The sequence below is a fragment of the Centroberyx gerrardi genome, chromosome 9 (genome assembly GCF_048128805.1).
Source record: "Centroberyx gerrardi isolate f3 chromosome 9, fCenGer3.hap1.cur.20231027, whole genome shotgun sequence".
Classification (NCBI taxonomy): Eukaryota; Metazoa; Chordata; class Actinopteri; order Beryciformes; family Berycidae; genus Centroberyx; species Centroberyx gerrardi.
In genome coordinates, this window is record NC_136005.1 from 25918187 (window position 1) to 25939541 (window position 21355).

Genomic DNA, 21355 nt, shown 5'->3' on the forward strand with positions numbered 1-21355 from the left:
AGGTTACGAGAAGGGAGGAAGGGAGGTATGGAAGGAAGTAGAGAGAGGGACGAAGGAAGGAAGGCAGGGATGAATAGGTGGTAGGTTAGCAGAGAGGTAGAGTACTTCAGCTGCCAGATGGCATGGTTGATGAGAGGTGTGCCATATGGTGATAATACGACAGCCTGGCAACCTGACAACACCTCAGGTTTAACCTCGTTTACACCTACACACACGCACACACACTTCTCCCATAGCCTCCACAATGCTGTGCTAGTAGAGGCCATGCATCATGTCTTACTGTGCTAGTCCGCTGTGCTCCGCAGAGTTCAGCCTTAACACATGTCGCTAACATCCATCATAGGTTAACAGCGAGAGAGTGAGAGAGAACATCAAGTTGAGAGAGAGGGAGAAAGAGATAGAGGGAGAGATTGACAGAGAGGGAGAAAGAAAGACAAAACAGAGAAAGAGGCAGAAAGATAAAGAACAACATGTCGGCCCCCACGAATGATGCAGTCCCCCTCACAGCCAATCAGTAACAAATATGTCATCTTGTTTTGACCTGTAACTGTAGTGCCTCCATTGGTGAGATACACAGTTTCTCCAAGCGTTGTCAAAATCCAATCAGCGGTGTTTGAGATATTGCTTGTGACATATGGACGAACAAACAACAACAAACAATGTAGCGCCCCCTCCTTGGGCTAATCAGTTTAAGCTGTGAGAAGCATCGTTCCCCCAAGTTTCCTCAAAATCCGATCAGTGGTATCTTAGAAACCACATCTGACGAACAGAGACACAAACGAACAGATGGATGGAGACCGATCCATAGCTCCTTCCAATTCATTGTGGGGATAAAAATGTGCTCACCACTAAACTTATATAGAGGAAGACGAGAGGCTCTGGAGCCTCAGGACATCATTACACTGTACGGTTTAGGCCTTTAGCTGGCACACTTATTCAGAGCGATTAACAATGAATGAGCAGATATATAGAGCTTCAGTGTTTGCTTGCAAGGCTAGTAAACCACTTCCAAACTTCCACTTCCTCAATAAAATTTAAATGTCTAAAGTTCCAACCAAACTGACTGTTTCCAGTCAGTCGCTCGATAGGGGAGTGGTTGAGACCCTCACCACTGGCGGCCTGGGATCAAATCCCACCAGAGTTCCTGCATAAAGAGCAACAAGGTGACTGCTTAAAAAAGCTTAAAAAGGTGGGCACTTTAAAAAATAAATTATATAAATAAATGTGCCTCTCAGTGGTTTTCAATCCTGCTCCTCGGGACCGGAGTACTGCCAGTTTTCGATCCCTCCAGGTAGTTAACTGCACTCACCTGGCATGCCAGGTGTAATTTAGTCCCCGATTAGACAGCTAGAATGAAAACCAGCAGGGTTCTGGGTCCTGAGGACCAGGATTGAACAGTACCTGAAGCTTAAAATCTTCAAAATAAAAGCACAAACCAAAATGTCATCCAAACACACAAAAACACCAACTAAAATGACAATTCAGAAATAGTGTCCAAAACACCATCTGACACAGTGTTAAGATGCATCATTCCCCCAAATTTCATTGAAATCTGATCAGTGGTGCCTGAGATAAAATGAGACCCATCAAGTTACGATGAAGTATTTGCGATTATTATAGATCTTGTACTATATTTTTCAGAGAGATAAGCTTTTGTCAGGGAGATTTCAACAGTATGTATTGACAGGAGAAAAGCAACAGAAGTCATCATCCTTGTGTGAGATGCAGTAGTTGGAGACATTTACATACATTTGAGACCAATATAACTGCAAACTATTCAGAAATCCACCAAGCAATATTTGAGTGGAAGATAGCACCAATATAATACTATGAGTATATGGTTGTATATATTGGGAGATCAGTGTTACCTTGTCGGAGGTAGAGCAGAAGCTTTCCTTTCTCTAACACCAGAGTGAGGCTGTGTTCTCTCTGTCCCTCTGCGTGGAGCAGCGTCCCAGAATTCCTCAGGGTTTTAAACTTCAGAGAGATGAGCTCCTTGACCGTGCGGCTCGGCCTCAGACTCAACCTGTAGTGCAGGCTGCTGCTGCCATCAAAGCTCGCCACATCAGAGGCTGCAGAACACAGAGGTATAGCAGGCAGAGATTTACTCTACAGTCAAACAACACAGATACAGTATGCAGTCACAACGTTAGAGTCAAAATAGAGCTTCACTCTTCAGGGTCTGAAGCCTCATCAATTTAAAGGTCTGGTATATATTTAAATCACACATATAAAGCTGCACTAGGCAAGATTTTTATGTAAAATGATACTTGTCTTATCAGCCTAAATCACAAAGTGGGGCTGCAACAGAGAAGAACGTCCCATCCCCACTAATTGACACCTATTAGATCCCCTCTATTACCCAAATGTAGTTCTGATGTCAGGTATGGACATTTCTCCGCCCACAGGAAGATATTTTTCCTCTCTCGTCTCTTTGGTATAAAGCATCACAGACCGGCCGGATTAATAAACATGAGTGTGATCTGTGCAGTTTACTGACTACACCTTACAGGATTTCTGGGTATTGAAGTTCAAACAGTTTCCAAACTCTTTCTGCCATTGGAGCCGCCAACGTACGAAGTTGTCTAGGGTATATCTTTAATAAGAAAAGCCTTCAGCTCTATCCTAACTACTAAACTGACAAGCACACGTCTGACAGAGGTGTGAGGTGTGTGTGAGTGAATAAACTTTATGGTAAAATACAGTATTTTGGACACAACGCGCCGCATTGCAAAACAACAAGTCTTGACATTTAGTTTAGGATGTTTATAATGCAGCAAACTGAAGCTTGTTCCCGTGAACTCAAATTCATGAATCGCTTGTATTTCATAGCTGAAGCCTTTGTCATTTCTTCTGACAGTTCATTCCATTCTTATTGAACATCGTAATGAGACAGTGTGGCCTTTGTTCCCTTCACACACAGATACAGCACTTAAATCAGACAACAGCCCATATTATCTAGTGTCTGATGTTGTTATTGTTATCGATTTTGCCTGCTAATTTTTCTCTGACTGAACGCTTTCTAATGAACCAGACCAACCTGTGCCCCCCTGATGCACACACACTTCAAACAGCACACCGAAACCACATCGTCTCATTTCTTTTGATGATTGCAGAGCAGCAACCCCAGACCTTAAAAAACACGTGTTTGTGTGAATAATTACATTTCATTGTTGTGGGTCCAACAACTCATATCGCGCATCTGTGTGATAAAAATAAATGGGTGTGACCACAACATGTCACCAGTATCATCAGCGTTTTCTCACAGCTCTAATTTCAACCTACACTCTTCAAACTGAAACCTTCAAAGTCCAGTGAGGTAAATCAGTAGTTCTCAACTCAGCGGGTCCAGACCCCTGCAAGAGTATATGTGTTCATCAAATGTGAAAAAAAAAAGAATCATGTTTTTGAAGGTGCTGCGTCTAGCATTCTGTGTTTCTCAAACTTGAGACCACATTTCCCATAAACCCTGTTGCCTCAAAGAGGATGGAAAGAGGATGTCCTCCCTCCCCCTCCCTGGTGTCGCTCCAGGTGTGTTTATTTTGAAGTGCAAGAAGAAGAAGAAGAGTCGATAACAGCATTTGATAACAGCCAATATTCATTCCAACGAAGTAAGCAAAAGTGAAGTTGAAACTATGCAATTAGAATAGATGAACTGGAGTAAAGTTGTATATTACTATAAACAGTTTCTGTTTTGTGCCATAAAGCAATTTCCCTTTGTGCCATACAGCAATCTCCCATTGTGGGAGGTGGCAATGTAAAATACAGTGTAGATGGATAGTCTTGGTGATGGTCTCATTTCTCATGTATACTAATCTCTCAAAATGAATGTTGCAATGATTTACTGATATTAAAATGTTACACGTAGCACCTTTAATCTTTGTGATAAATGCCTTTATCTTGTTAAATAATGAATATTTGCAGCTTTCAGAATTCGTTATAATCAAGTAAAGTAAAATAGCCCAAAAAGGGAAAATAAAAATCATGGTCAAGGTTCATCATTCTGCATGTATACGCCTACAATAGGGGGTCCAAGCAGGCATTGCTTTGTTGTTGAGCCACTGAAGTGAAGGAGTCAGAGTGGACTTACTGTAAGGACAGCCATAGATCTCCAGTCTGAGTCCGATCCTCCCGCTGGGGTTCCAGTCCAGAGGGACCAGGCGGAGGTAGCGAGCGATCACCGGCTGCTGAAGTTTATACTGGACCACACTGTCTGCGTTACTGTTACCTGGGAAAGCCTGGACAAACACAAAGCAACATGCTAGCTAGCTGTCTGCCCAATTATCCATCCATCTACCTATTCATCCATATTATCCTGTATTTATGGTGTACAACAGCTCTAATGGCGTACTGTTTGTAGCAATTAGTTCCTGGAGAACAGCAGAAGAACACACAGACGAGAACACAGGATCTATTTTGTATCATGATGCTTATAATCAAGCTGGCTGCTAAGTGAACATATTCTCTTTTAAATTCTCACTGAAGTTTCGCTGCTATCCTAGAGGCTAAAAACGACTGTCTTTGAACTTTCTCTTGACGAAACGCATGCTGTGCAGATAGAACCGCCTTTTTGATGAGTGGATCCTCAAACGAGAGAGATGCAGCACTAGTTCTGGTTGTAGTAAACAAAGGACGAGTGTGGAGAAAAACTCTCATTAACCTCCTCGATCCTAAAACAGTCTTTCTGCATTTTCAAACTTTGAGCTCAAAGAGGGCATTGATCCTAACTGCTGATAATGTCTCTCTGTCTCTCTCTCTCCCGCTCTCTCGCTCTCTGTGTGTCCAGTGATCAATAACCCTGGAACCAATTCTGTCTCCATCCTGAGCCTCTCTTATGAGACTAATGGCTTCTATTTCCCCAATCAGCTGCCTGTGGGAACCCAATGGGATTCTCTGGTTGAAAGACAAATACCGTGCAGAGAGCAACACTCAGAGGTCGCATTAACATCTGTAAAACAAAAAAAGAAAAGAAAAGAAGAATCAGAATTTGTGTGTGTGTGTGTGTGTGTGCATAGGCTCAAACGTGTGTGCTTAGTTGTGTCGGAGTCTTGCGTACTTGACAAGTTGACTGACATTGTGTGTGTGTGTGCGTGTGTGAGTGTGTACTGATGTGGCTATGTGAGAGAAATTGGCTTCCCTGGCGCTGCATAATTGTGATCTCAGTGCCGTCCTCAGTGCTTTGAAGGGCTGGGCAGCCGAGCGTTAAGCTCAACAAATGGCTCTGTTTCCTGCTGAGGAGAGCGGCATCTCATTTACTTGGTGAGCGTCTTTTGAAATATGACCAGCCTCTGACAAGCCCTCAGTCAAGGAGAGAGAGAGGGAGAGAGAGAAGGGTAGAGAATGAGAGAGGAGAGGCAAAAGAGAGAGGGGAATGGAAAGAGAAAAAGGGGAGAAAAAGAGAGCGGCGGCACTCCTCTAAGCCGAGAGGTCCGCAAGGAGCTGTGAGTGATACAGCTGTTCTGCAGTCAACTCTCCTCTCTAACAGACGCACTAAGCTGGCCTGACTAATATATGGAGCTTTCAAAAACACTCTGAAAGCTGATCTGGATTTATCACCCTTCATGCTGAGTGTCAAATCAACAAGTTTTTAAGCTGCGAGAAGTCATACCCCCGTTCTCCCCCAGAAAGACTTTTAGCAAATGCCTCCCAGTCCTCAGAGGGGTTGTATTCTTCGCCGGGAGAATTTTGTCTCCTGTCAGCTCGGAATCAAAAGCGGTTCTGCGCGCCGCCACTGTAACGAGAAGGATGTGCTGTCTACCAGGAGGTGAGGGGAGACGCTCGACTGCCTCTACCTCACATCGAGCTTGATGCGAGGTAGGAGCAGCATTGTTCAATCAGCAGCGGCCAGCTCGGCCTCCCGTCATTCTGACATGCAGCAGTTTGTTCAAAGGAGATCAGTCATTCTTTTGCTTTTTGGCTAAGGTGGTATGAAAAATAATGTTTCGAGCATGAAAAAGAACATGTGCAGACATGGAGCGACCACAGCACTGGAAGGAGAGAGGGTTACAGACAGAGGAAAGTGCAGCAGCTGTGAATTTCAACCCCAGTCCAGAGGGAGGAATTCATACATGGGTTTGAGTATCAGCTGCACTGCAGAATTTCGAAGTCATCACATGGTCTCAGCCAGCTTTCTTGCTCATTTCTCATTTACATTTTAGGCATTTAGCTGACACTTCTACAGAGTGGCTTACAATGAAGGAGCTGGCAAGTGTTCAACGTCTCGCTCGAAGACTGTTGATGGACACCTTGGGCTGTTGCGGGAATCAAAGCTGTGACTTTTCCAGCACGAGACGGGCTTTCCGACCAAAGCACCAACCGCCTGTCAACAGAGGTTAAACTGTTTGACAGCAGCTCCATGCAGTCGGCGGCGCCCTGCCCAGGTTCCTTTCATTGTTCCATCCATTATTAATAAAGAGTGAGAGGCTCCTGGTGAGCGGGTTTGCCCCTGCAGGCGGTACCAGTCCCCCCAGACAATGTAAATTACGTCTGCGACTTCAACGAACTTCCATTTCTTGATTTGGAGTTGAGCTCGCTCCCAAGCTGCTGTTAAAATATGAAATATTACGTGAGACCAGAATTAATATGCATTGTGTTATGCTCAGATATTAGACTTTGAGATAATGATATTGGAGATATTGGATGGTTTCAGAGTTAATGTATATTCATCCAATGTGGTACTTTTCCAGATTCTGTCAGCACTGTTTGTTGTGGTAATAAGTCTGATTTCGATTTTTCAGTAAACCCACTCTTGGTGCTGATAATGTCATTAATTGTGCTGTTTTTTATGTTGATTATTTTTTACAATAAACTTACCCCTTTGCATTCTTCCTCTTTGTAATGTAATGTTTTTGGCGCTACTGTTTTTCGGCTGACCCACACATCTTCTCAACTGACCCACACAATTTGTTTTCTACGGATGACTTGCCTCTAAACTGTTCTTGGCAATGCATTTTTCCCTCCAGTGCCTTTTGGTTACTGTTTATTCCTCATTACAGCAGACTCACCCCTATACTGTCCTCCTGCCGGTACTGTCTCCAGTTGTGTCCCGTGTCGCTGAACATCAACACGTAGGCCATCAGCCAATCAGAGCTGCCGTAGCGGCCCTGCGTGGCGACGGCGGTGATCTGGGTCCGCCTCCCCAGGTCCACCTCCAACCACTGGTATCTGTCTGAGTGCAGAGGAGACCAACCTCCAGCTCCTGGACAGCAGAGAGAGGCAGAGAGTGAGTGTCAGAGATTAAGAATCACCTTTCAGTTTGTGTGACAGTGTGTGTGTGTGTGTGTGTGTGTGTGTGGGTGGGTGGGTGGGTGGGGAACCAGGGGGTGGGGGGTGTCACTGGTGTGTGTGAGTGAGGAGATGGAAGATAAAGAGCCTGACGGAGGTGAGAGAAGAGAGAGTGAGGATGGAGAGAGAAACAGCGGCACTCAAATGTGATTCATTACATTTTAATCTACTTGGAAGGAGATGGAACAAACTTTGGAGGGGTGTGTGTGTGTGTGTGTGTGTGAAGCAAGTGTGTGTGTCGGTACACACACACACTTGCTTGACCTTCATTCGCTGACTGAAGACACTTTGTTATTATGTAGCCAGAACGAAGGATATCGAATCTGAGACATACAGAACGATTCCAATTCATTTGCATGCTATGATAGGATCCTGGGTGCTAAACAAGCAGCTGTCCATATTCATCCTGGATCCACCACAAATCTTCTCATCATGAACCACAGTCAGACTTAGGTGCTGTGCAGTGGTGCTGGAGTTACATGCAAGGAAACTGAAAAACGCGACCTTTAAGTGATAAATATGTAACTGAAGGTGTGTTCACCTTCACAACGCTATACACCGATTCTGACTCTGACTCAGGTTAAGTCTGAGTGCAATATGTCTAGCACTTCCATTGGTTTCCTGAAAAAATCTTCATAGGTCTACTAACAAACGGCAAAGATATCAAGCGGGATATGCGTAGTTGTGTCACAAAAACTTAAATAAAGTTGACTGTACCACTGCTGATTGGTCTCTGAACAGCTGGAATGGCATTTAAAGCCATTTGATGACTCTCCACAAGCTGTCAAGATGCGTCCTGCCATTTACTGTATGTGCTGGAGTTTTTATGGGATCATCAAAGGAGACGGCACTGCCAGGGCGCACGGACGCTGCCGAGAAATCATTTCAATGTGCCGAGTGTGACAGAAGCCCTGTCCGTCCAACGTCTCCGCACCGATACGGCCTTGATCATTGAGCCGTCTTTTCAATAATGATTTGCGGAGCCGGGTCGCACGGCCGACATCCCCCCCGTGTCACTTCAGGTAACATGCACCCTTTCCATCCTGCGGACAGCTGCTGCATCCAGCGGAAAGGTCTTGCCTGGATGTTTGGGAATATCTCATACTGTGTTCACATTGTGGCCTGAAAACATTGAGGGATGTCTGTCAACTGCAATGGCAAACTTGCCTTCTTATTGCCAAGGTGATTTTGATAGAAGAGGTTTGACCATCCCATACAATAACACTGATCCGTTGAATAGTATTGTGTGACTTTCAATATTTCAATTCATTTCAAACTGTTTAATCTGTATGCAGATGATACATTCATGTACTCCTGTGCCCCCACCGCAGAGATGGCCTTTACAAATCTGTAGACTGATTTCAACACCCTGCAGCACGCCCTATCAGATCTGAAATTGCTTTTAAACTCAACCAAAACTAAAACTATGATTTTTTCCCCTGGGCGAACAAATGGGCTTAAATTTTAAATACCATATTGACTATCTCGCAAAGAAATTAAAATTCACACTGGGATTTCTGTACAGGCTAAAGTGTTGTTTTTCCATGGCATCAAGAAAACGCTTAGTTGCTGGCCTTTTCTGACTCAGATCAATTTTGGTGATACTATTTACAGGTTTGCCTCATCGTCCACCTTGTCCAAACTCGACCCCCTGTATCACTCAGCCCTGAGGTATGTCACTAATTCTAGCTTCAGGACCCATCATTGTACCTTATACAGCATGGTAGGATGGTCATCCCTCACTTTGCGTAGGCTACAACACTGGTACATTTTAGTCTATAAGATTATTTCAGGCAAATTACCTTTTTACTTAAGCCAGAAGTTTTTATTTGTGCAAAGCAGTCATAATCTTAGGTCGCACAAATGGCTTCAGTTTAAAGTGCCTTCTATCAGAACAGAGGTTGGCAAAACAAGCCTGTCCTATTACGGTCCTTGGTCCTGGAACGATCTGCAGGCCACTATCAAACTCGAGACCCTTATCTCTTTAAATGATTTTAAACATAGAATAATGGAAGCGGTCACTGTTAGCTGCAGTTGCTTCAACTAACAAACACATGACTAAATATGGCTGCCTTGTTTATGCACTGTATTATGTAATGTATTTTTTGTATTTATTGTTGCTGTTGTGATTTGATGTTGTTGTCCTGTTATGTGTTTGATGCTGCTATTTGACCCTGTCTTGGCTAGGTCTTATTTGTAAAAGAGGTTTTAATCTCAATGTGACTTCCTAGTTAAATAAAGGTTATATTATGATTTGCAGAAATTATTCAATATGGTTCCTGCTGTCAGTGAGTAGGAAGCCAAGCAGAGAATTAGAATAGCTCAAACAAACCAAAATTTGGTGTTACATCTTTTCCCTGCAAAGAAGAAGAAAGCTCTTTCTTATTAACTACTGTTTCTTTGTCGGAAGGAAGAAGAGCAGGTGCTCAAGCGTATGTGGCTGTATCCATTTTGCGAAACATTTAGACATCTGGTCTGTTTTTACTGTGGCGGGAGAAAGCAAATTTGTGGAAAATTCAACTGCAGTTCCATCAGCAGGTGTGATAGACAGTACTTTATGCCAGTGTTGTCCGATTTTTCACCTGTTCTCCTATCAAAAACAACGATCATCCAATTTACCACCACAATATGAACACAGTGTCAAGCCTCTGTCTCATGCTGCCTGGCACAGTCCGTATTGGCAATGAGCAATATTATCATATTGGCCAGACATTGATGCACAAAGACACATGATCAAGGACAGATTCCAGCATGTTTTCCAAATGTCACTGGTTCCATCAAACAAGAACAAACTTATAGGAATAGGAAAAGACAACATTCTATGAACATTTGTAATGCACACATTGACATAACAAGTGTTTGCACAGTTTCAATATATACTGTATATATCCATTTTTTTATATGAAAAAAAAGGCAAAGTCTCCAACTCAATCTTTGTACACACTCATCCTATAGTAAACAGAATTAAAGATGCATGGTATCTAAAGGGAATGCCTCAGCAGAAAGAAACGAACAGGCAAAAAGTCCATGGCTCGATTTTCCAGCATACCAATGAGAAAGACAAAGGCCAGGTTTTGAATAAACCACACTGAATGGTCCAAGTCTGAATAGGAACAGCTCAAACATTCAGGTCACTTTGCACAGTCTGAATGGGGTTTTGACATTATTTTGTTTGGTGAACACTGGGTCAGTGGAGTTGGATCTGTTTCCACTCACAGTACGGGGCCTTGAGGCAGGACAGTCATACCTGTTGCAGGAGGGGGGAGGGGGGAATGACTGTGTGTGGTTTGTACTGTGCAAGGAGAAGAGAGAGAGAGAGAGCAGAGAGAGGGCGAGGGAGAGTGAGAGTGAGACACACACAGAGAGAGAGAGAGAGAGAGAGAGAGAGTTGTGCCTTAATACAGTACATAGCCTTTAGAGACGTTGCCAAAACTCATCCAGCTGCAACTTCATTTCTATTTTGGATGCTATTGGCATGCCACACTCAAAGGAGTGTGTGTGTCTGTGTGTGTCTGTGTGTGTGTGTGTGTGTGTGTGTGTGACACAGAGAGAGAGAGAGAGAGGAGGGAGGGCTATGGCAGAACCTGATTATGAAGAAACATTGGAGGTGATGGAATAGGCTGCTACAAGATAATGACACTTTGAATACTGAGAAGGGCAGGAGGTGTGTCTGTGTATGTGTGTGTGTGTGTGTGTGTGTGTGTGTGTGTGTGTGCGTGCGTGCGTGCGTTTAAGAGAAAGTGCTGAGTCAGGCCAAAGCAATGCCTGGTTGCCCAAGCACCAGATGGAGGGATTTCTCCCCTACAGAGCGCGTGCGCGCGTGCGCACACACACACACACACACACACACACACACATGCATAAGACAGCTACCGCAAACACAGAGGCAGTCAGCTTAAAGAGCACTTGAGATTGCTTGCGTTGCCTAGGTAATGTCATGCTGACACAAGGCCAATACAAATCAATACTCCAACACTTCAGACACGCGCAGCCTGAAGTGGACACACTCCCTAATCCCATCACGCCTATTATGAAGCTACTTACTACTGAATTAGCCTCTCATCACTGAAGCATTGCAACCCACCAAGCACCCCATTATGACTGTTTCACATCCTGCGCTGCTGATCAGATGATTATATTTGTTGAACTCATAAGACACACTCATTTATACAACATTAAAGTCACAAGGGAATGGCATTTGGATGGTGTCTTGCTTCCGAAATTTGATGAATTTCCTGTTGAAACGGGATGTGGGGCCGGGACTTTAATTAATTAAAATTAATAAATTAATAAATTCGAGTCACAAGGACGCAACCATGGTGAAAAGGAAACAGGGTTTGTTCACTTTGAAGTTGCAGGTTTTGTACGATGGGAGGGACGGGGGGGGGGGGGTTCAACAAACTAAAATTACACTAAAAATACACTGTTTTCCAGAAAGTAAAAGGAAAGGTAAAATGGGATTTTGATGTAAACATGAGAAAATAAAGATTTTGTAAATTCTCTGGTATTTATTGTTAAATAGGTGAAACATTACGATATAGAGAAGTAGCTAACAAGGTGAAAAAGTCATTTTTCATTTCATTGTGACTTTAATACTAAGATTAATAAGATTCACGAGGACAAACATTTTTATTACAGCCAATGTACTATCATCTCGCTAAAAACCTCTCGTATAATATTTTCTCTATTCATGAGATTTACAATACGATACAAATGAATCTCAATGAGACCACCAATAAATTTCAAGATGATTCAATATTTTATCGCCACTCCAATAAAAAGATTTACTAGGAAATTACTCAAGCCAAAACAGGGCTTCTGCTTGGATAGATCCGTAGTGCTTGTGGATTGAATTAGCTGTGTCTTTCCTCTCGCTCCATTCTCACCACACCGCTCCCGTGTTGTTTTTCCTCTCCCAGCTGTTTCAGACGCTGTGCTGCCTGCTCTTTAGGGCAGCAGCTAAAGGCCAAAGCTAATAAGTACTTCAGTTACAGACATGACCACTGACAGCGCAACGGGAGAGAGCAGACACACTGACCTTTACTCATTACGACGCCATCGGACAGGAAAGCAGAGGAGAACAGAGGGAGTGAGAGGAAAAAGAGGAAAAGAGTGAAAGGGTGAGAGACGGAGGAAGAGACAAAGAGAGAGAGAGAGGCAGATGCACTGACGCGCACTCATTAAGACTGGATTCCAGAGGAAAGCAGAGGAGGAAAGGGAAAAGAGTGAGAGACAGAGAGAAACAAAGAGAGAGAGGCAGAGACATTGACCTCAACTCATTAAGAACTGGAGAGGAAAGCAAACAAAGAATCAGAGAGAGAGAGAGAGCATACACAAGGAAATCTGCATGAAAAAAGATTTATTGGATCCACCATGTCAGACACGCATTTCCTTGTTTGATCACCAAGACAATAGTTTCTGTCACGCCTGTCACTTTAAATCCAGGAAATCTCCATGTTTTCTCTCCCTAACTGCCTGTAATGACACGAGGCTGGCTCTCCTACTGGGGAAGGTAATTGAGGTTAAAGACAGGTCAGGAGCATTACATCACTGTGCTGTTGGACATTCAAATCATCGCATTACCGCTACGGCTTAACCAATCGGGAGACAGTGGAACAATCCCCACTGACGTCCCGGGGTCACCCGCATCAGGAATCCGACCAACCGGACACCTTCGGGGGCAGCGGCGGCCTGGAAGTCGTGGCTGGAGGGTCACCGGTTCAACTCCCCAGGCCGTCTGGGAAAATCTACCATTAAAGTGTCCTTGAGTAAGACATTGAACCCCCGACTGGCCCAGTGGAGCTGTTCAGTGGCCAACGCTATAAAACAGTGGTAGTACAGGGCAGTAGATTGGCTGGCTCTGGTGCTCCATGCTAACGCTTTAGCACACACTATGTTGAGTGATAGTAGGCGACTAGCATTATCTCAAAAAAGAGAAAATGAGAACTTGTAGCAGCTCTTAAGCTAAATGGTAAGTAATCTTAAATGAATTGCGGCCTTGTCTGGACATTTTGTGTAGATTGGTAGAATTTACATGAAATATGATGCAAAAACAGCCTACTGTTTTGAACTACTTTCCCTCTCAGAAGGTCTCTCATCCCACAAGAGTGTGATTGGTTTTGTTTTCATAGGAAGTGAAGGTGATGGGTGATGGGAGACTGTGTACAGCTGAAAATCACTGAGCAGTGGATGAATACGTGGTTGCTACCCTGAAATAGTTCCAAAAATAAACCTGGCTACATCAGCTATATTGAGTTAATGTTGGTTCATTTTTAAAATTTATGAATCTACAGGCCATAAAAATCGTTTTATTACTACAAGGTCATTCTTCTTACTTTGGATAATGCTAATCTCCCACTATAACTCAGCATAGTGTATGATAAAGTGTTAGCGTGGAGCACCAGAGCCGGTGATTTACCGAGGACACATGGATTATTTTGGTGTCTATGTTCTCATCACTGAATGGCTAAACTGACCAATGGGCCAGTCTCCCACAAAAAATGTGTGTTAGTGCATCAAGTAAATAGGCATCATTGCTGCTCATCATACACTGTTGTTTGGGCAAGGCTGACTCAAAGGAAGTTTTATTTTAGAAGCATCCTGGTGGCTCAGCACTGGGATGCATGCCAAGGACTCGTATTATTATGGGTTCATGCTGGCTTATGACTTTTCATAGTGGCAGGCTGGTCTATAGAGGTCACAGAAACTAGGTCACAGGTTCAATCCCCACAGCAGTACATGTCCATCAATAGCCACATGTCCTTTCAAAGTGTCCTTGAGTTGCGGCTAAATGCCTGACATCATCTAAAATCGAAATCAAATTCTGCATTAAGGTGAATCAACTGATTCATGGGAAATCCCAGGACGCACATTTAACTTAAATGAGGAGCCGTTTTCACTTGAGAACCTCGTCGCTGCACCATAAAAGGATCAGCCGCATATTGTTATGATGTGGAATAACACACCGCTTCATGATCTATGTGAGGGGAAACAACTCCCACCAGGAGACTAAAATTAATCTTGTGAAGTGAACTGGAACTCTTCTCTCCATCCTAACCCTTCTCTAAAGTCTTCTATGCTGTAAATTACAGACAAAATGGACATATTCTATATTAGCCTTTATGCTTTGTTCTCCAATGGGGGGTGAAATATCTCCAATTTCTCAGCTGGACACGTTCAGCTACTTCGGTTAGACTGTGAGGTTGTGAAATTCTCTATTTTCTATCTGCTACTGTGAGCCAAAAAACCCTCTAAACCAGACCAGAAGCTCAGTCAAACATTGCCTAGTACTGAATAGGCCAGAAAACACTGTCTGCTCTGTAAATAGTGGAAGCTGAACCACAGAGAGAGCCTTCTAGCTGTAGTCCGCCTCTGTAATTGAAGACCAGACCCACAGCTAGACCAGTCTCTCATGGTGTTAAACACAGCCATCTCCACACAGAGAATAAACCTCGATTGCTCTTTTTCTAACATTTAATAAGACAGTAAAAGCCCATGGCATCCAACACATGATTGCAATCTGTACTGTTCTAATTGCAGTCTGCGCTGTGTTACTGTCGGAGGGGAAATAGAGGCTGACACCACGCTGGTCGGGCCGACGGCTTCACTAGAAGGAGCAGATGTGTGTGCCAAATAAACACAATGTTTGGTTAGCAGTGATGCGCTGTTATTCCACCTGATAGCCACTGAAAGACAGGTAAAGAGACTAAAAAGAGACAAACGGGTAGAGACGGGCAGAAAAAGACACAAGCCATTACAGGAAGAAAAATCACCCAGGGTCGGACAGACAGATGGAGCCACAGACAGCTGAGCAGGCAGGCAGTTAGAGAGACAGACAGTACTAGCAGTTCAAGGTAGAGTCCTACTGTAGGTGGAACAGCACAGGTTTTTAACAACTTAAAGCGTTTCTGGATGAGCTTGGGGGGCTTTGAAAGGGGTTTAAGGTGATTTTAGTTGGAGCGTCACGGATTTGAAGTGGAGTTCATGGGGTTTTAGGGTGGAGTTAAGGTGTTTTACTGGCAGCCTGGGGGAGCAGGACGGGGACAGAGCGAACAAATAAATAGGCAAAAATGAAACGATAAACAGGCAGAAGGACCAAAATAAAAAATATGAATCAAAAGAGTAATATTTTGAAAGACAGGCATACAGCGTAAGAGGATATAACTGCAAGAAGGAGACTGAGACCAGCTTCGGTCGATCAATGCCATACACAATATAGCATACTGAAAAACACCCAGCAGCAGAGCAGACAAGGAGCCATATTAAAACATTTTCAGAGATGGGGCAGCAGCGAGTCAAAACAGCAAACAAGCCATAAATGGGGCAGCTCATGGTGGGGCTGCGTACCGGGATGCGAGACTACAGCATGTGTTTGAGGTCCATTACAGAGACCTTGAAAGCAGGTACAGCGGTGAAACCGTCCAGTTTTAGGGTCCTTAGCTTGCTGCAGCAAAGTGAAATGGGGACTGGCCCCAGGAGAAGAAGGCTTTGGGGATGTTTAGCAAAACGTGGCAGGCGGAGTGTATCGTACAGGTGGAGGATGAGGTTTGTAACAGGTTCCTTAAATAGGGGGAGTCAGACAAAGAAGGGTTTTATACACAAGCATGAGCCAACGGATTTCTCATTGGTTATGTAAGGCTTGCCAGTTTACAGAGGAACCCAGAGTGTAAGAAGTATATGTGACAAAGCTGATGGCAGCATTGTCCAGAACATCATGCCACTTAATGGGACCCTTACTTGCAATCATAGTGATGTATAGTACATTACATCACTATGATCAAGCACAGATAGAATAGTAACCTAGACCTACAGTTATTCTTGTGAGTAAAGCATGGGTGTTATGGAATAAAAAGACAAGACAAGACTTGACTTTTGACTTTCTCAATGTGCTGGACAAAGGATGAAGCAATATCTAGCCATAATACCCAGGTATTTGAGAATGCGTTTTGAGGGAGTCGATCATGGATTTAACCCATCTTGGACTGGCTAGTTTAGCAAAGTGAGTGAAGGATGAGTGGTTACAGTATAGACAGCTACATGTAGCCATATAATCACATTTTTGGAGGGAGTGAGGTGCTTTGAGTGGAAGTGTTGTGGATTGCTGTGGATCAGGAGTTAAGGTGTTTGGGGAGCAATATTAACAGAGCACCTGGAGAGGCAGAGGTGGCACATAAACATCACACAAAGATCAATGGCTAATTCTATGGTTGCCTCCACACAGTTAAATTCAGCCATCGGCCTCCTCTTCATGTTAAAATCCCCTTTCAAATCTAAATTGGTCGTTACAGAAAATGATTACTCAGGATTGATGAAATGTTCCAAGCCTATTTCAACATAATTACAGTGGCTCTAATGTGCAATTATCAGTATGGCCCACTGAAAAACAGAAACCGTTTAGATGTTAAATACTGTCATTAACATTTGGCTATAAATGTTAAATACTGTCATTAACATTTGGCTATAAGATGGAATGAAGTTGTCTCAATGTTTTCTCGCCAGTCCAAATGGGCATGAGTTAAAATAATGATTACGGCAGACCACAGTCTGCAAGGAGGAGTGCCGGAGGAAGTTATGAGCAACGATACAGAAAGACAGTGATAAAAAGAGAGAGAAAAGAGGATGAGGGAGGGAGTGAGTGACAGAGGAGAAAAGAGGAAAGTGAGAAAGGGGGAAGCAAAATGGAAAAAAAAGAAAAAGTCAGGGGGATAAGAAAATAAGAGGGAGAGAATGGGAGACAGAAATAGGGAGAGTCATCCATCCAACAATAGGGGCCTTTTAAAGGAGCATTCATCCCCAGTCAATAGACTATTAGGGCTTTTCATCCTCACTTGGTGTCACACTCAGCGCTATCAAGCCTCCATTGTAATCAGCTAGATCTCCTGTATGTGAGTTGTATGAAACACGGCACTCATGTCCTCTAGTCGCACTACAGAGAGGCACCGGAGGCCAAGTATGACTTCCATATAGTGATTGGAGCTATATGTGAAAGAGCTACACTATTTCTTGGGTTTTTTCTCAAACAGAGCTGTGGGTAGTACTACAGGGCCACTAATAGTCTCTCAGTTCATTTAGCCGAGAAATGAAATCAGAACAGCGCCGCTCCTCCGAGAGCAAATACCAGATGCGGAGTGTTAACACCCGATAACAGAGTGAGGTGTTTTCGCATCTGTTCAAGTGTAACCGCAGCGACAATTTCTGACACTTGCTACCAGCCGACCAATAACAATAAACATGTCCCAGTTATCATTATGAAACCATATCCTCCTGTGGTGTCTAATGCAGATTTATACATGAGGAGTAAGGAGTATACCTGCTGACAGCTGCGATCTAGTCGATCCAGATCAAACTCAGAGAGGAAAAACAGAGAGATTTGGCCAGGTGTAGAGTAGCAGCAGAATGGGGAGTGTTTGCTTACAGCCTATACCATTAAACACACTGAGGAAACAGCCTCCTGATGGCTTATCTTCCTTTTGTCTCCCAGTTGGGCAAATCACTCTTCCACGTTGAGGAAAAAGACATCCCGGACTCCCAGCTGATTCTGCGCTTTAGTCCCACAATCAGCCACTGAGCTCTGTAAAAAATGGATAAAACAGCAAAGCCTTCCCTCCAGAAAGCTCCACAACAAGCCATGCCATGATAGCCCTGCTCAAAGCCTCACATCAGCATCCAGCAGAGAGCTCCCTCTTGAATTTTTATTGTGGAGGGTGAATCACAATTCAGATTTATACTTCTATTGAGAGGAGGTGGCCTTGCGGAGAGTCTGTGATGTACTATTCCAATATACTTCCAATACACTCCTATATACAATACAGATGGTAGGCAGTAACTGCTGTTCTTTCTCTCTCTCTCGCTCTCTCGCTCTCTCTCTCTCTCTCTCTCCTTCCTCCTATCCCTAGCCACCAGTGAGGTATTTGTTAGATTGTGTGAATCCAGTAGCCTTTGATGTTTCATGCTCTGCGTCCTGTAGAGAACCAAAGCCTCTCTCCTGCACTATAAGGGGAGAATGCACCACTGCAGCCCATAGAGCAGAACACGACTCAGTAACAAGGGGGAGATACAGTTGAAGGACATCACTTCTGCTGTGTCTCTATTCTCTGTTTCTTATTCTTTCTTCTTGTCAAAAACATCACCATCACAATGTATTTTTCTTAGCTCTTGCCGCAAAGTTTGACAGTGATTACCAATGACCGACCAAATGCATAAAGTTTAAAGCTGCACTAGGCAAGATTTTTGCACCCACCTTATCAGTGTCAATCACAAAGTAAAAGCTGGAACAGAAAGGAACGTCCCATCCCCACTGAAACGCTGTAGATTTGCCCTATTCTCCCAAATGAAATACAGGTATTGGGTATAGTCACAGGCAGGAAACCTTCTTCACACCGGAAGTGACAAACTCACCAATGATGGTTGAACCGCTTCACCACCTCCACCCCCATTAGCCATTAAGAAGAAAAAATGCAGGTCCAAGGAGTAACATTAAGACTTCTGGGTAGTGAAGTCCTTCAAACTTTCACAATTCAAAAAACACTTATCTTTCACTGCCACTTGGGGCCGCCAGAGTGCCTAGTTGCCTCTTGTCGCTTTAAATGTGGGCAATGAAAGCCGTGTCCTGTACAAAATTCAGCACAGTCATCTGGTATAGCATTGTACTGTATAGATTCCAATGCAGTCATGTATTGTTGTCATATCCAGTATAGAATTAAGCCTAGTCATGTACTGCAGTAGTGACGATTCCTCACCTTCTCTCCTGTTGACCTTAGCGAAGCCCGGCCCATGGCTGCTGGACAACTGGGAGGAGCTTCTGAAGGACGACGGCGGCAGATTGGACACCAGCGGGCTGTCACATCCCTCTGTCAACCAATCACAAAGCAAAAAAAGACAGGGATCAGGATTTAGAATCATAGATCATTTCACTGAACCTATAGACCAGTATGGTATAGAATAAACTCTTACTACAGGACTAGTGAAAAGCTGAGAGAGGAGGAAGTAAGGTGAGGGGGAGAAACTGTGGAGGCTTTCTTCTCATCTCGAGGCTTTCTCCAGCAAAACGCTGATTGGGTCCAGAGAATACCCATAAGGGATATCTTTGTAGGTCAGGACAGATAATGGGTCACACAGAGCAGGTGCATGAATAAGACAAGCCGGCTACATATGGAGTGGAAACAGTGGTGTCAGCGGAGACCCTTTCATGCTTCATACACTTTGATGTTTCTGGATGTCAGGGATGGGGACTTGAGCGTACAAATTGATTTCAGACCTGACTTGGACTTGTCCTCAAATGACTGCAGACTCGACTCAGACTCAAGATTAGCGACTCGTGAACGAGTGTCTGTAAAAGAATGGCTTTGTTGCATTGTATAAAAGTTAAAAAGATTAAAAAGTGCGCATGACTATGATGTATGTAAACGTCACTTTAATGCACAGACAAACACAACAGCAGAATGGCATCAGCTGCAGTGCCTTTTGTAATAACATTTGGCTACAAATGCACCCATTAAAAGGATTGCACATTACAAAGCCTGCGGTATCACAATTAAGGATGCTGGATTGCTGACGTCAAACTTTATCAGACACCTGAGAACACACCCGGACCTGCATTCTTGTAGGTAGTGTTTGCATGTGTCATCACTGATTGAAAGCCAGATAAGTAAGAGTTAGGACCTCAGCACTTAGCCTATAGACCAGAGAAGGGGAAAGTAGGAGGGCTGAAAGGAAAGAGTGATGTAAAACCAAAACCCAAGTCTATAGGTTCCTCTCTCGCTGATCTCAGGTATATGTTCATGTTTCAAGGCCAATTACAGTTTAAACTTTAACAAGCTGAGCTTTCATTGTGTTGTTGTTTTTTCCCTATTGCAAGGTAGTATAATGTACTAAATGATTATGTACATATGTGGCTCCTATCTATGGCTTCATTTAGGTTACACCATAATTTATGTAACCTTTAACAAAAAAAAAAACTCTCTGATTCTATTAATGCTAATTATTCCTCCTGAAGGCTTAGCTAATGAAGACTGTGATATACAATCGGTTTGACTGCTGTTGCCAAAATGTACTTATTGTTAGTCTCTTTGGTCTGTTAAATGACAAAATGTAACGTAATGTAATCAGTGCCTGTTTTACAAATACCTAAGCAAGACATGATGTAATCAGATAGCTGTGAATTTAATAGAAATAACCATGTTGTAATTTAAATAGACTATCTGAGACTTGACTCAGACGTGTGACCAAAGACTTGAGACGTCACCTGGACTTTTATTACGTGATTTGTGAGCATCTCTGATGGATATGATGACAAAACCCCGACTGGAAGGTGAAACATAAAGTGTTTCAGTATTAAGTAGTATTAATTAAGTAAATATTCAAATGTTTCCTCAGGGGCTGCAAACTGTGCAAAGTGTAATCTGATGCCTCCTACTAAGACTTCTCTCTTAATGGATGTTGCTGAGAAAAAAGCCAATTAAAACAATTCACAATCCATTCAGATCCTGCCCGGTCCTGTCTCACGACTCGCTGACAGCGAGGGTTCAGCTGAGATTACTCTGTCAACATTATTGTATTTAATTTCAGGCACAGAAGGCCTTTCACTACCTGTGTCTATAAACCACAGGCTGTTGACAGTTTTGAATAGCCTGTCAATTCCGGCTGAATCCTCCTCAGTCTGTCTCCTCCCTCCTCCTCGGGCAAAGAACATTTCATAGACTGTTTGGAGTTTCTCTGTGCATCTCCATACAGACTCTGGTTAGGTCAGCAGTCATTTACTGCACCATCACACAAAGAGGAATCTGTACGAGACTCCTTGGCTTTCTAACAGCATGAGTGAAGTATGAATAGTATGTTATAAAATGTATACTATAGTGGTACACTATATAGCTTATACATTTTTTTTTTTTTTTTTTAAACGGGGACTCACCATTGTTCCGACGGCCCATTATTCCGAAACCCCAATAGTCCGAAAAATGTCCCATTGTACCGAAAGCCCATTTGTCCGACAGCCCGTTATCCCGAAAACAAACGCCCATTGCTCCGAAGGCCCATTGCTCCAAAAATTCACACTCTCCCTGCAGTTAGAAAG

At 43.5% G+C, this 21355-nt stretch overlaps 1 protein-coding gene across 1 annotated transcript in view; it reads right to left on the bottom strand.

The window, feature by feature from the left end:
* The window catches only part of LOC139925838 (contactin-associated protein-like 4), a 61855-nt gene extending 42730 nt beyond the window's left edge, over positions 1 to 19125 (bottom strand). The window contains exons 1-4 of the mRNA XM_071917330.2: positions 19023 to 19125; positions 7005 to 7198; positions 4091 to 4238; positions 1869 to 2072 (exon numbers count right to left, since the gene is read on the bottom strand). Coding sequence (XP_071773431.2) covers positions 1869 to 2072; positions 4091 to 4238; positions 7005 to 7076 — 424 coding nt within the window. The 5' untranslated portion in view covers positions 7077 to 7198; positions 19023 to 19125. The remainder of the gene's footprint in view (positions 1 to 1868; positions 2073 to 4090; positions 4239 to 7004; positions 7199 to 19022) is intronic.
* Positions 19126 to 21355: the final 2230 nt, after the last annotated feature.